Raw genomic sequence first — 12,798 nt, forward strand, 5'->3', positions numbered from 1 at the left:
AAAAATAAGAAATGTAGATCATGAAGGCAGAAAACAAGGGAACATAGATCCAGAAGTTAGAAGGGAAAGAAATGTAGCTCCAGAAGTTAGAGTCCAAGGTAATGTAGATTCAGAAAGTAGAGACCAAAAGAATTTAAATACAAAAAGAAGAGAAGTAAGGATTATAGATCCAGAAGGCAGAGAACAAGGGAATGTAGATCCAGAAGGTAGAGAAGCAGAAATTATAAATCCAGAAGGCCAAGAGGTAGGAAGTATGGATCCAAGAAGCAGAGAAGTAGGGATTGTAGATCCAGAAACCAGAGAGGAAGGCAATGTAGATCCAGAAAGCAAAGAAACAGCAATTGTAGGTCCAGAAGGCAGAGAGCTAGGGAATATAGATCCAGAAAACAGAGTCCAAGGGAATTTAAATACAAAAAGCAGAGAAGTAGGGAATGTAGATCCAGGAGGCAGAGAAGTAGGTAATACAGCAGCAGAAAGCAGAAAGATAAGAAATATAGATCCAGAAGGCAGAGACCAAGGGAATGTAGATCCAGAAGGCAGAGAAGCAGGGATTGTACATCCAGAAGGCAGTGACCTAGGGGATGTGGATCTGGAAGGCAGAGACCAAAGAAATTTAAATGCAAAAAGCAGAGAAGTGGTGATTGTAGATCCAGAAGTCAGAGACCAAGGGAATGTGGATCCAGAAAACAAAGAAGTAGGGAATGTAGATCCAGAAGATAAAGATGTAGGGAGTGTGGATCCAGAAGACAGAGTCCAAGGGAATGAAGATTCAGAAAGCAGAGACCAAAGGGTTGTAGATGCAGAAGGCAGAAGCCAAGGGAATGTAGATCCAAAAGGCAGAGACCAAGGGAATGTAGATCCAGAGAACAAAGAAGTAGGGAATGTAGATCCAAAAGACAGAATCCAAGGGAATGTAGGTCCAGAAGACAGAGTCCAAGGAAATGTGGATCCCGAAGACAGAGTCCAAGGGAATGTGGATCCAGAAGACAGAGTCCAAGGGAATGTGGATCCAGAAGACAGAGTCCAAGGGAATGTGGATCTCGAAGACAGAGTCCAAGGGAATGTGGATCCCGAAGACAGAGTCCAAGGGAATGTAAATCCAGAAGATGGAATCCAAGGGAATGTAGATCCAGAAGACAGAGACCTAGGGAATGTAGATCTCGAAGACAGAGTCCAAGGGAATGTAGATCCAGAAGACAGAGTCCAAAGGTTTGTATATTCAGAAGACAGAGTCCAAGGGTTTGTATATTCAGAAGACAGAGTCCAAGGGAATGTGGATCCCGAAGACAGAGTCCAAGGCAATGTAGATCCCGAAGACAGAGTCCAAAGGAATGTAGATCCCAAAGACAGAATCCAAGGGAATGTAGATCCAGAAGACAGAATCCAAGGGAATGTAGATCCCGAAGATAGAGTCCAAGGCAATGTAGATCCAAAAGACAGAGTCCAAGCGTTTGTATATTCAGAAGACAGAGTCCAAGCGTTTGTATATTCAGAAGACAGAGTCCAAGGGTTTGTATATTTAGAGGACAGAGTCCAAGGGAATGTAGATCCAGAAGACAGAGTTCAAGGGAATGTGGACCCAGAAGACAGAGTTCAAGGGAATGTGGATCCAGAAGACAGAGTTCAAGGGTTTGTATATTCAGAAGACAGAGTCCAAGGGAATATGGATCCCAAAGACAGAATCCAAGGGAATGTAAATCCAGAAGACGGAATCCAAGGGAATGTAGATCCCGAAGACAGAGTCCAAGGCAATGTAGATCCAGAAAACAGAGTCCAAGCGTTTGTATATTCAGAAGACAGAGTCCAAAGGTTTGTATATTCAGAAGACAGAGTCCAAGGGAATGTGGATCCCGAAGACAGAGTCCAGGGGTTTGTATATTCAGAAGACAGAGTCCAAGGGTTTGTATATTCAGAAGACAGAGTCCAAGGGTTTGTATATTCAGAAGACAGAGTCCAAGGGAATGTAGATCCAGAAGACAGAGTTCAAGGGAATGTGGATCCAGAAGACAGAGTCCAAGGGAATGTGGATCCAGAAGACAGAGTTCAAGGGAATGTGGATCCAGAAGACAGAGTCCAAGGGTTTGTATATTCAGAAGACAGAGTCCAAAGGTTTGTATATTCAGAAGACAGAGTCCAAGGGAATGTGGATCCAGAAGACAGAGTCCAAGGCAATATAGATCCGGAAGACAGAGTCCAAGGGTTTGTATATTCAGAAGACAGAGTCCAAAGGTTTGTATATTCAGAAGACAGAGTTCAAGGGAATGTGGATCCAGAAGACAGAGTCCAGGGGTTTGTATATTCAGAAGACAGAGTCCAAGGGAATATGTATCCCAAAGACAGAATCCAAGGGAATGTAAATCCAGAAGACAGAATCCAAGGGAATGTAGATCCAGAAGACAGAGTCCAAGGGAATGTGGATTCAGAAGACAGACTCCAAGGGAATATAGATCCGGAAGACAGAGTCCAAGGGAATGTAAATCCAGAAGACGGAATCCAAGGGAATGTAGATCCTGAAGACAGAGTCCAAGGGAATGTGGATTCAGAAGACAGACTCCAAGGGAATATAGATCCGGAAGACAGAGTCCAAGGGAATGTGGATCCAGAAGACAGAATCCAAGGGAATGTAGATCCTGAAGACAGAGTCCAAGGGAATGTGGATCCCGAAGACAGAATCCAAGGGAATGTAGATCCTGAAGACAGAGTCCAAGGGAATGTGGATCCAGAAGACAGAGTCCAAGGGAATGTGGATACCGAAGACAGAGTCCAAGGGAATGTGGATCCAGAAGACGGAATCCAAGGAAATGTAGATCCTGAAGACAGAGTCCAAGGGAATGTAGATCCAGAAGACAGAGTCCAAGGGAATGTAGATCCAGAAGACAGAGTCCAAGGCAATATAGATCCGGAAGACAGAGTCCAAGGGAATGTGGATCCCGAAGACGGAATCCAAGGAAATGTAGATCCTGAAGACAGAGTCCAAGGGAATGTGGATCCAGGAGACAGAGTCCAAGGGAATGTAGATCCTGAAGACAGAGTCCAAGGGAATGTAGATCCAGAAGACAGAGTCCAAGGGAATGTAGATCCTGAAGACAGAGTCCAAGGGAATGTAGATCCTGAAGACAGAGTCCAAGGGAATGTAGATCCAGAAGACAGAGTCCAAGGGAATGTAGATCCTGAAGACAGAGTCCAAGGCAATATAGATCCGGAAGACAGAGTCCAAGGGAATGTGGATACCGAAGACAGAGTCCAAGGGAATGTGGATCTCGAAGACGGAATCCAAGGGAATGGAGACCCAGAAGACAGAGTCCAAGAGATTGTAGATCCGGAAGACAGAGACCTAGGGAATGTGGATCCAGAAAACAAAGAAATAGGAAATGTGGATTCAGAAGGCAGAAAGGAAGGGAGTCTGGTCCCTGGAGACAGAAAAGTGGAGAATGCAGATCCAGAAATGAGAAAGCAAGGAAGCATGAATCCAGCAACCATGGATGTGGGAAATGTGGATGCAGAAACTGTAGAGCAAGAGAACATGAATTTAATAACCACAGAAGATGTAAATGTGGCTCCAGAAGGCAGGGTACAAGAAAACCTGAATCAAGGCAAGTATCAGCGGAACATGAACTCAGAAAGCAGAGATGTAAGGTATATGGATCCAAAAAAAAGAGAACAATTGAACACCATTGCAGAGGGCAGAGAGGAAAGGAATGCAGACCCAGAAACTGGGGAGCAAGGGCGTGAAGATCCAGAAACTGAGAAAGAAAGGAATGCAGATCTAGAAGGCAAGGATCAAGATAGTGTGGACCCAGAGAGCACAGACATAGGGAATGCAGATCTAGAAAGCAGAGAACAGGGTAATATGGACCAAGAAGGCGAAACGTTAGGTAACACAGATCCAGAAATGAGAGAACAATGGGGTTTGGATTCAAAAGACAGTGAACCAGCGAACATGGGCCTGGGAACAAGGGGGCTGGAGAACATGGATTCAGAAGCCAGAAAGCAATGGAAAGCAGATCAGAAAAGCAAGGAGCTGGGAAATCCAGCTCAGGACAGCTCCCAGGAAGGAGGAACACGCCAAGAAGATAAAGATGAAGAAGAAGTCGTTCTGTTCATACATTTACCTTCTGTTTCGTCACTATCTGAATATGAGCCAAGCACAAGGGAAGAAAAAGAGAACCAAGAAACAAAAGCTTCTATTTCACAGAAATCATTAGCTGCTTGGAATATGGCAATCAGGGATGAAATCTCAAATAACATAGAAAGAGAGCATGAGCCACATAAACAACTGGATGGAGAAGAAACTACAATAAGCATGAACTATGATATTCATGCCGAAGGCATGGATCCCAAGGCAAAGCAATCGCCACCAGCTCCACAGTTCCTCAGTCTCAGTGGGGATAGTGGTTCTAGATCTTCAGTGGTGCTGATAAATGGAAGAGAAAACTCGGAGCCTACACAGGAAAGACAAAGTGAACTAGACGAAGCTCTGACATTATCTTCTGTCTCTCTCTCTCACTTAGACAGAGGACTCAAAAGTGAGGATGAGGAACAGGAAGTAACAACTTCCTTGCCACCATCCTCCCGGAGTGTAGAATCACCCAGCACAGAGGAATTAAAATACCCATTGTCACCTTTGAGTGATATCACAAGCAATTCTGAAAGAACAAAGTACATAACACAGCTAGAAGAAGATAAAGCAAAAATTTCTGAAGAATGCATGCTGCATCCCACATACATGGATGTTGAGGCAAAAAAATCACACTCTTCACATATATTTGAAATAAATAATCTGCAGAAAAACCTCATAGACCAAGAGAAACAGAGACAGGAAACAACCAAGCCCCTGAGTAAAGTGCGTTCTTTCACTTATTCTTCAACTCACTTGAAATTAGAAACAATAAAAGAAGAGAATGAGGAGCCAGACTTAATACAAAGTTATGTGCCACATCCTGTGTTCCAGGAATCACTACCTTCAGGACAAGTAGCAGCTGCAGAGTCCACTGCTAACCAAGTAAAGAGCAAAGATCAACACCTACCACAGGAAGAAGGCAGAGTACAGACATTAGCCATGAATGGTTTCACTCACCCCCTCGGCATCATTTTTGAAGCAGAGAAATCAAAACCTCCATGTGGGCATAGATTTGTGGAGCACAGTTCTCCACATGAGAGAAAGGAAAAAGCATGGGGCATTAAAGAAAAATTAGGACAGAAGCAGAACAGAACATTATGCCCTGATGTGGTTCTGACAAAGATGTATCCTTCCATGCCTTCTCCAGCTCACCATGCATCCTTTCCTGCACAGTCAAAGCCTCTTACCTCATCATATCCAGGCCAAATTACCTGTGCAGATCCAAATGAAGGTATTGGATCACAAAATCAACACGTCATTGACTACAAACAAGTCAGTGACAAAGGAAAAGCAGAGGATGCAACAGGGAGAATAATGCTCCAAACAGTAATTTTAAAAGGAGAGAGAAAAACACCTGCACATCTATGTTCCAGAAAGAAAGCATCTTTGAGTTATAGAGAGCAAAGGAAAGAGGTGCAGGGAAGGAAAACTGGACCACAAACGATCCGGAGGAAAAGTTTTGCTTCATTGCCTTTTCTGTCTTACCTGAGATGGGATGAAGATGTGGAGGAAAAGGAAAGCACACAACAAAGAACACAGTCTGGCTTTCTGCCCCCAAAAATTCAAGATCAACCCGTCTCGGACAAGAAAACATGTGCCGAGTCATTGCATAGTTGTATGTTAAGCTACAGAAATGACACAATAAAACCTAGACCACGTCATGGAGAAAGAGATAGAATAGACATAAAAGACAAATTGCTTCCTGAATGTATGGATCAGAAGGTGAGATTACCACTTCCACATGTACTGAGTATCAAAGAATTGCAATGGAAAATTAAGCAACAGAAGAGCAAGATGGAGCAAGAGGCAAATAGACTAATCACGAGTGTGACAAGCAGAGCTACCAAACTGCCTCTCCCACAATTACAGTTCCAGGAATTATCAGATGCAGGAAGAATAGCATGCTCAGAAACAATCGCTGGAGAACTTCCAAATGAAGTAAGAGAATTTAAAAAACACATGCTTCAGAAAGAAATGGCTAGAAAACAAATTATGGATATAAGTAGTAAAATGAATACCAATCTTACATACTTGAAGACAAAAAAATCACCTCTGTTACCTACACACAGTTTAGGAGACCTTCAGTGCCAAACTAGAAGCCCAGAACAAGAAGTCAAGGATGTTAAAAACAAGACACAAGTGGCTTTGTCTGAGACTTCTGCGTCTAGACCTTGCATACTTTACCTTGACATGAATACAGGAATCAAGGAAGAAAACACACCAGTGTTAACAAAGTCCTCTCTTCCCATTGAGTATGTCCAGAAATTCTCAGATTCCGAAGGAGGCGTATATGTAAAGCCAACTACTGGTGATATTTTAATCAGTCCACAAAAGGGAAACCAATATATGCTGCAAAAGAAAGAAGAAGACAGAGTACAAATAGTAAACATTATAATGTTTCCCAAACATCCAGAAATGAAGGCACCAGAAGGTAAATGTGAATCAGATTTGCTCATGATCAAATCTCCTACTTCATTATCATCTCAACTTCATCTCAAAATGGATAAAGAAATGCATGATGAAATGCTAAAACTGACAAGAACTGTTTTGCAGAGAATATCAAATGTGGGGAAAGCAGTGACTGAAGACTCACTTGGTGGTGATATCATGAAAGATGTTGAAGACAGAAAACAGGAGGTGTGGGACAGAAGGAAAATTGTTGATAGAAGAGGCACTGATGTAACTTTGAAGTCAAAGAAATCAGCTCCTTCTTCTAAACTCCACAGAACAGAACTACATGTGAATATCCAAGGAAAAAAACAAAAGGAATGTGAAGGTCTAGGTGGACCACAAAGCGTCACTCTAAGAAAAATGTATGCTTCCAAAGCATCACCACCTAACCCTAAACTGGATAAATGTGTGCAAGTAGAGCAAAGACTGGGAAGTAAAGCGTTGGCTCTTGTCCCAGTGATGCTTTCAGCATTATCAGATGCAGACAAGACAGCAGGTGCAGACACAGTGAATAGTGATGTAAGAAATGGCAACCAAAAATATGCATTGCAGGAAGAAACAAGGTATCAAGTGAAAACGGTAGATCTGAGCATAAGAATGCATGACAAAGTGACAAAAATGTCCCAAATTTCATCTTTCCTTAATGCAGAGGCATTTGTGTTGAATATCAAAATGCCAGAGAAAAAAGAGCATGGAGGAAAAGGTGAATCATGTGTGGTTCTGACCAGGACTTTGGTTTCTATGCCATCAGCACCTCACCTGTATCTTGAATCAGGGAGCCAAATAGACAAAGACACACCAAGAATTACAGAATCCTCTTGTCCACAGCAAAATCTTCAGAAGTCACTGGATGCCAAGAAACTAGCAAATAGAGAATCAGTTGAAAGTGATTGTAAAAATATTGTTAGGGAAACAGAACGCTTCAAAGAGGCAGAGCAACCTGGGCCTTCAAACTTCATGGTCACTGTCCAGCCAAGGGATGAACCTGCACGTGTAAAATCAGACCAACACATCTATTTTCCAGGATTTGGTACTAGTGGAAAAGGGCTAGAATGGTTCTTTACCAGACAAAAAACTAAGCGCAAACAATATGAAAAAGAAACTCTTACCACGTTTCCTTCCTGCTCCACAGGAAATCTTAAGAAAGAAATGGAAAAACTGGATCATTTAAGCCAGAAACCAAGTCCCAGAATTTTAGTTTCACTGCCAATGGAAATATCCAGGGAAATACTTGTCGCAATTGGCACTGCTATACCTGCAAAAGGGTTTTCTGGTCCAGAAGTAGATACTCACCAACAAGGAACTTCATCAAGAGCATCTGTAGGATCTGTGGATTCGTGTAAATTTGGTAAGTCACAGAAGGACGTCGGGAGGAGAAGTGATGCTAGAACACCGTCTTCCAAGGTGTTAGTAACACACAGAAAGGGATTGCTTGAAAAAATGAATGTCACCAAGTCAAATACCACTCAAGATGTGGAAGAACAAGAAACCGTCATTAAAAAGCAAGGTATGCTGTGGTCTGAAAGTAGACACGAGACCAGGCCAAACTCTATCTGTTCTCTTACACTTTTACTTCAAAATGGAAAGCAAAGCACATTCTTGGGAACAGTTGAAGACAAGACTACTGTATGTCCCAGTGTACAAACATTACCTGGAACACACATGGGTGTTACAAAGCCTGAAGCCAGAGGAAGACACAAAGAACACACATGGTCTACTTCCCACCAAGAGGAGCTCATTGCAGATCTGGAGGAAAAAGATGAAACTGACTCAAGCATCACTGCAAAGCTAAAATTGAAAGAAATAGAAATGGGCAAAAACAACATTGTGAATCAGAAAGAAGACAAATTTAAAATGGACATATGTAAATTTGTACATCAAGAGGGCATAATACAAGTGTCTAAGAGTGCTGTTGGTCTGAAGAAGCAGCAAGTCAGAGTGGGCCAGAGCAGCACCATGAACCTTCCTGAATCTCAAGTTAATCAGAAAATCTCTCATTTAGAGAACAACTGTGTAGTCAAGCAAAAACATAAAAAGAAACAAAAAATGTCGGATTCAGAACAAGTCATTCAACTACAAAAATTATTTCAAAGAAGAGTTCTGGATTCACTTTATGCCTGCATTCCTTTTGTGTCCAAATCTGAAGGCCAGAAAGGTAGAGTAGTAATTACAGATCCGAAGAAAGAATTGAGACCCAAATATTTAACTGGCATGAACAAATCAAAGAATTTTGTTTCATGGAGTGAAGACACTTTGGGAATAGTAATCAAAAGTGTTTCCATTTCCACAATGGGTCCACCTGACACTGAAGAAGCAGTAGGATCTAAGACAAACCGAACAAGAGAAAAGAGAAAGTTTGTTTCTAAATCCCAGGAGGAATGGCTAAATGTTAGTCAAATTGTTAGGAAAGACACGTTCACAATTGTAAAAGAGGAAGACAATTTCAAAAACACAGCTCCACAGGATTACCAGTCTTCTGTGGTGGATGAACGACATAGGCAGAGATTGCCTATCAACAAATCAGAAGCAAAGCTTAGAGGTGAAATAAAGAAGAAAAGGAAAGAAAGCGTTGTGCCATGTCATGATGACTCAAAGATCATTCAGAAATCTGACTTGTCTGTGCTTGATGAAGGAGAAAAGATACCAAACTCCATTCTGACATCCACAAAATGTCCATTTGTGTTCCAAGAGCCAGAGAAAAATATGGAAAATCACAGAAAAAGGACTGTCAATGTGAATCCGGCACCTCTAGGGGTGGGAGAACCGCAGTGTGCCACTCAGCAATTGGATGCCATGGAGTGTCCCCTACTACAGACGCAAAGAGACCAGAATGAGCCAGTAGGTGACACAAACACACAAGAAGCTGTTCCAGCAACTGTGCCCGTGCCACCCCAAGCTAGAAGCAGTGCCATTGGAACAGCTGCAAATAGCAGGAGTACAGAATATTTACTCCCTATTTTTGAAGTAGTTAAGAACATACTTGAAGCTCAGATAAAAAATATGTTCCAAGATAAAGCTTCTTCTGATAAGGGGGAAAATATTCTAACCCTTGAATGTGATGACTTGAAATCACTACCTGTTCCACAGCGTCCAGAGACAGCATCACTAATGTATACCAAACTGCAGCACAAACCTCTTTTGAAGCACTTTACTCTTGAAGAAAAAAATAAATTCACCAGCCATTTGGGGTTAAAAGCACTCGAAATAAGGCAGAATCTGATACCAGACATAGCAAAACATTCGTTACAGAAGGTCAACTTTTATCCAGTTGGGGCTATTTCACATGATAATAACTTAGACAGATTGATGAACTTTATGCCTCCAGAAGGAGTTGGTAAGAAAGAACTTAATTTGGACTACGAATATCAAAACAGTTCATCTCCTAAGAAGAAACCGACTGCTCATGTTTCAAGCGACAGCAAGAAGGCCGTCACGCAGCTTAAGAGAACTAGAAAGCTCCAAAGTGGCCCATCCCCCGTGTCTCCTCTCAGTGGGATGGCTCTGCTCCATGTTCTCCAGATCTACTCCGTCCAAGAAAAAGACAAACTTCTCATGCACTTTTCTATGAAAACACTGGAGATACGAATGGAAACGCTTCCCCAAACTGTGAGAGAATCTTATGCAATGGCCAGTGCTCATGATAGAACTAAAACTTTATGTAACTGTCTTCATTCTACCGCGAAAGTACCAAAACAACAGAACAGAATCTTCCTATTTTCTGAGGAAAAATCTCTTCATCTAATAGACCTTGATTTACAATACAAATATCTTCGTTTTCTCTTGGGGCTTTCTATGGAAAGCATGTTCCCTAAGCCAAATGTACTTCCCAAACATGTTCTTAAATTAAACCCAAATGCGATATGTAAGAAAGTCAACGAGAGCAGGGAAAGTCGTCGTCTTTCCATTGAAACAGAGTCGTTAGAACAACATATCTCTCTCAAAAAGCAAAGTCCTCATGAAAATTTTACACTCATGAGAAAATTCCAGGAGCCAGTGCATACACACTATTCTGACCCTGGGCTCCACAGCACAGTGCAGGAAACTCCTGGAGTTCTTACCGAGTTAAAATCCCATGTGACTCCAGAAAAACAGAAGCAATATCATGTCTGCTTTCGAGAAACAAATATATCTAAATCTTTTGACTTACAGACTCAGGAAAAGGCTCCTAGTTTAATTGGTTCACCTTCAACTCAAATTTCTAAAGCTCCTACTGATATTCAGACCAATCCTGAGAAGTCAGCTGACTTGCAAGAATGTCTGGTTTCAGAAGTGCATGCAAATGAAAAATGCATGCTTTTAGAAACCGATTCTTTGTTAAGACAAGACTCACAAAACATTCAAGTACAAAAAGGCATTCCTATGGGAAATCTCTACAAGAAGAAAGAGACCACTATTCATTTGAAAACGTCTCACCCGGAGGGTTCAGGTTCTTATCGCGTTAGTGCCTGTAGAAAACACACGTTAATTATGACGTCAACTTCCTATGAATCCCAGAAAAGTGAGAAACTGGGTGCATCAGGCAAAAGGCACTCTCCTGCCACCTTGTGCCACACTTCATTAAACGTGATGGAACTTCAGTCCTCCTCGCTATCGCTCAGTGAGGAGCACAGCTCACCTACCACCACAGAAAGCAGAACAAGTTACTCCTTAGCTTCCCTAACTGAAGCAAACATTCAGTTACATCTTGGGCAAAACCCAGAATGCAAAAACAAAAAGAAAGGCAAAGTTAACTTATTCAGAAGGAACAATGTTCACTGGGACTTGGATCACAGTTACGCATGCAGCAAGGATAAGCACACGAGAAAGAAGAAAGTGAGGGGTCATGAGTCACGGAGATTGGATCATTTCCAGAGCAAAAATAGGTCAATACCAAAATGTCATCATGAAGCTATCAGCTCCCATTCTGAAAGAAAACAAAGCGAGCCATTTTTTTACGTCTGTACCCCTGCAGATGCGCTGGACGTTGTACCCAAAACCATTCGTTGGGTCATCCCCTCTAAAACCTTGAAGAAGAAAGCCTTCAGAGTCCCTGTGGTGGCAAAAATTTCAAATCCTTGGAATATATGGAGTGCATCCAAAAAGCTATGGAAGTCACTCACGGGTCCCTTTATTTAGTACAAAGCTGATCTTACCATATCTCAAGTCCTCTGAAATGGAAAGCTGATTGCTATGGTGGTATTCTGGGAAAAAAATAAAGCAATGGAATGCCAACTGGTTTCTTCATGAAGTGATTTCTTAGTCGATATATTTTGCTTCTACAGTAGATTGGTGTCATGGTCTCAGGAGACTAAGATGAATAAGTAGTTGACTAGCTATGATCCTGCAATGCCTGAGTTCTCCTTTAGTCTTTGCTGCCTCATCTTAATCCTGAGAGGGGAAGTCCACACACTGCACCACTGCCCAGAGGGAGAGTGGGAGGGATTGTAGCTGTGGCTGAGAGAGTTGGGACACAGGGTCGTAGAAACTGGAGAGTGAGTTTCAGAAGGCAACGAAGATTCTGTTCGTACCAAATGATGCAAAATACAGGGATTAGTGCAATTAGTACTGAGTTTTAGCCACTTGATTTGACAGCTGAATATTTGAATAATTTTTATTATATAGGAGTTTGTGTGCGCGCGCGTGCACACACACACACAAGAGTATGATGGACTTCTGTGTTCTATGTACCCACTACCTAGACCTCAGATTTTAAGCTTTTTTTGATTGCAAAGACACATTTACAGAGAGAAGAAACAGAATGATCTATCTGCTGGTACGCTCCCCAAGTGTCACAATGGCCAGCGCTGAGCCAATCTGATCTGAAGCCAGAAGCCAGGAGCTCCTTTCAAAGCTTTGGACAATCCTCTGCTGCTTTCCCAGGCCATATTCCAGGAACTGCGTGGGAAGTGGAGCCGCCCAAATGGGATTCCAGCACTTGCAAGGTAAGGATTTAGCCTCTGATCCACTGTGCCCCCTCAAACTGTTTCTAAAGTTATTTATTCTATTTTGAAAGTCAGAGTTGCACAGAAATGAGGAGAGATGTTGAGAGGGTTCTCCCATCTGCTGGTTCACTACCCAAGTGGCCACAACAGCCAGGGGAGGGCTAGACCAAAGCCAGGAAGCAGAAAATTTATCCTCGTCTCCTACATGGGTGACAGGGGCCCAATACTTGCACCATCTTCTGCCTCTTTCCCAGGCATGATAGCAGGAAGTTGGATTGGAAGTGGAGCAGCCAGGAAGAGATCTGG

At 42.3% G+C, this 12,798-nt stretch overlaps 1 protein-coding gene across 1 annotated transcript in view; it reads left to right on the forward strand.

The window, feature by feature from the left end:
• Positions 1–11,896, forward strand: part of CCDC168 (coiled-coil domain containing 168) — a 32,861-nt gene extending 20,965 nt beyond the window's left edge. Inside the window, exons 5-6 of the mRNA XM_040991538.1 lie at positions 48–9,250; positions 9,353–11,896. Of these exons, the coding sequence (XP_040847472.1) occupies positions 48–9,250; positions 9,353–11,686 (11,537 nt within the window). The 3' untranslated portion in view covers positions 11,687–11,896. The remainder of the gene's footprint in view (positions 1–47; positions 9,251–9,352) is intronic.
• Positions 11,897–12,798: the final 902 nt, after the last annotated feature.

Source organism: Ochotona curzoniae, unplaced genomic scaffold (genome assembly GCF_017591425.1).
Source record: "Ochotona curzoniae isolate NIBS_2020 unplaced genomic scaffold, NIBS_Ocur_1.0 contig_64, whole genome shotgun sequence".
Taxonomy (NCBI): domain Eukaryota; kingdom Metazoa; phylum Chordata; class Mammalia; order Lagomorpha; family Ochotonidae; genus Ochotona; species Ochotona curzoniae.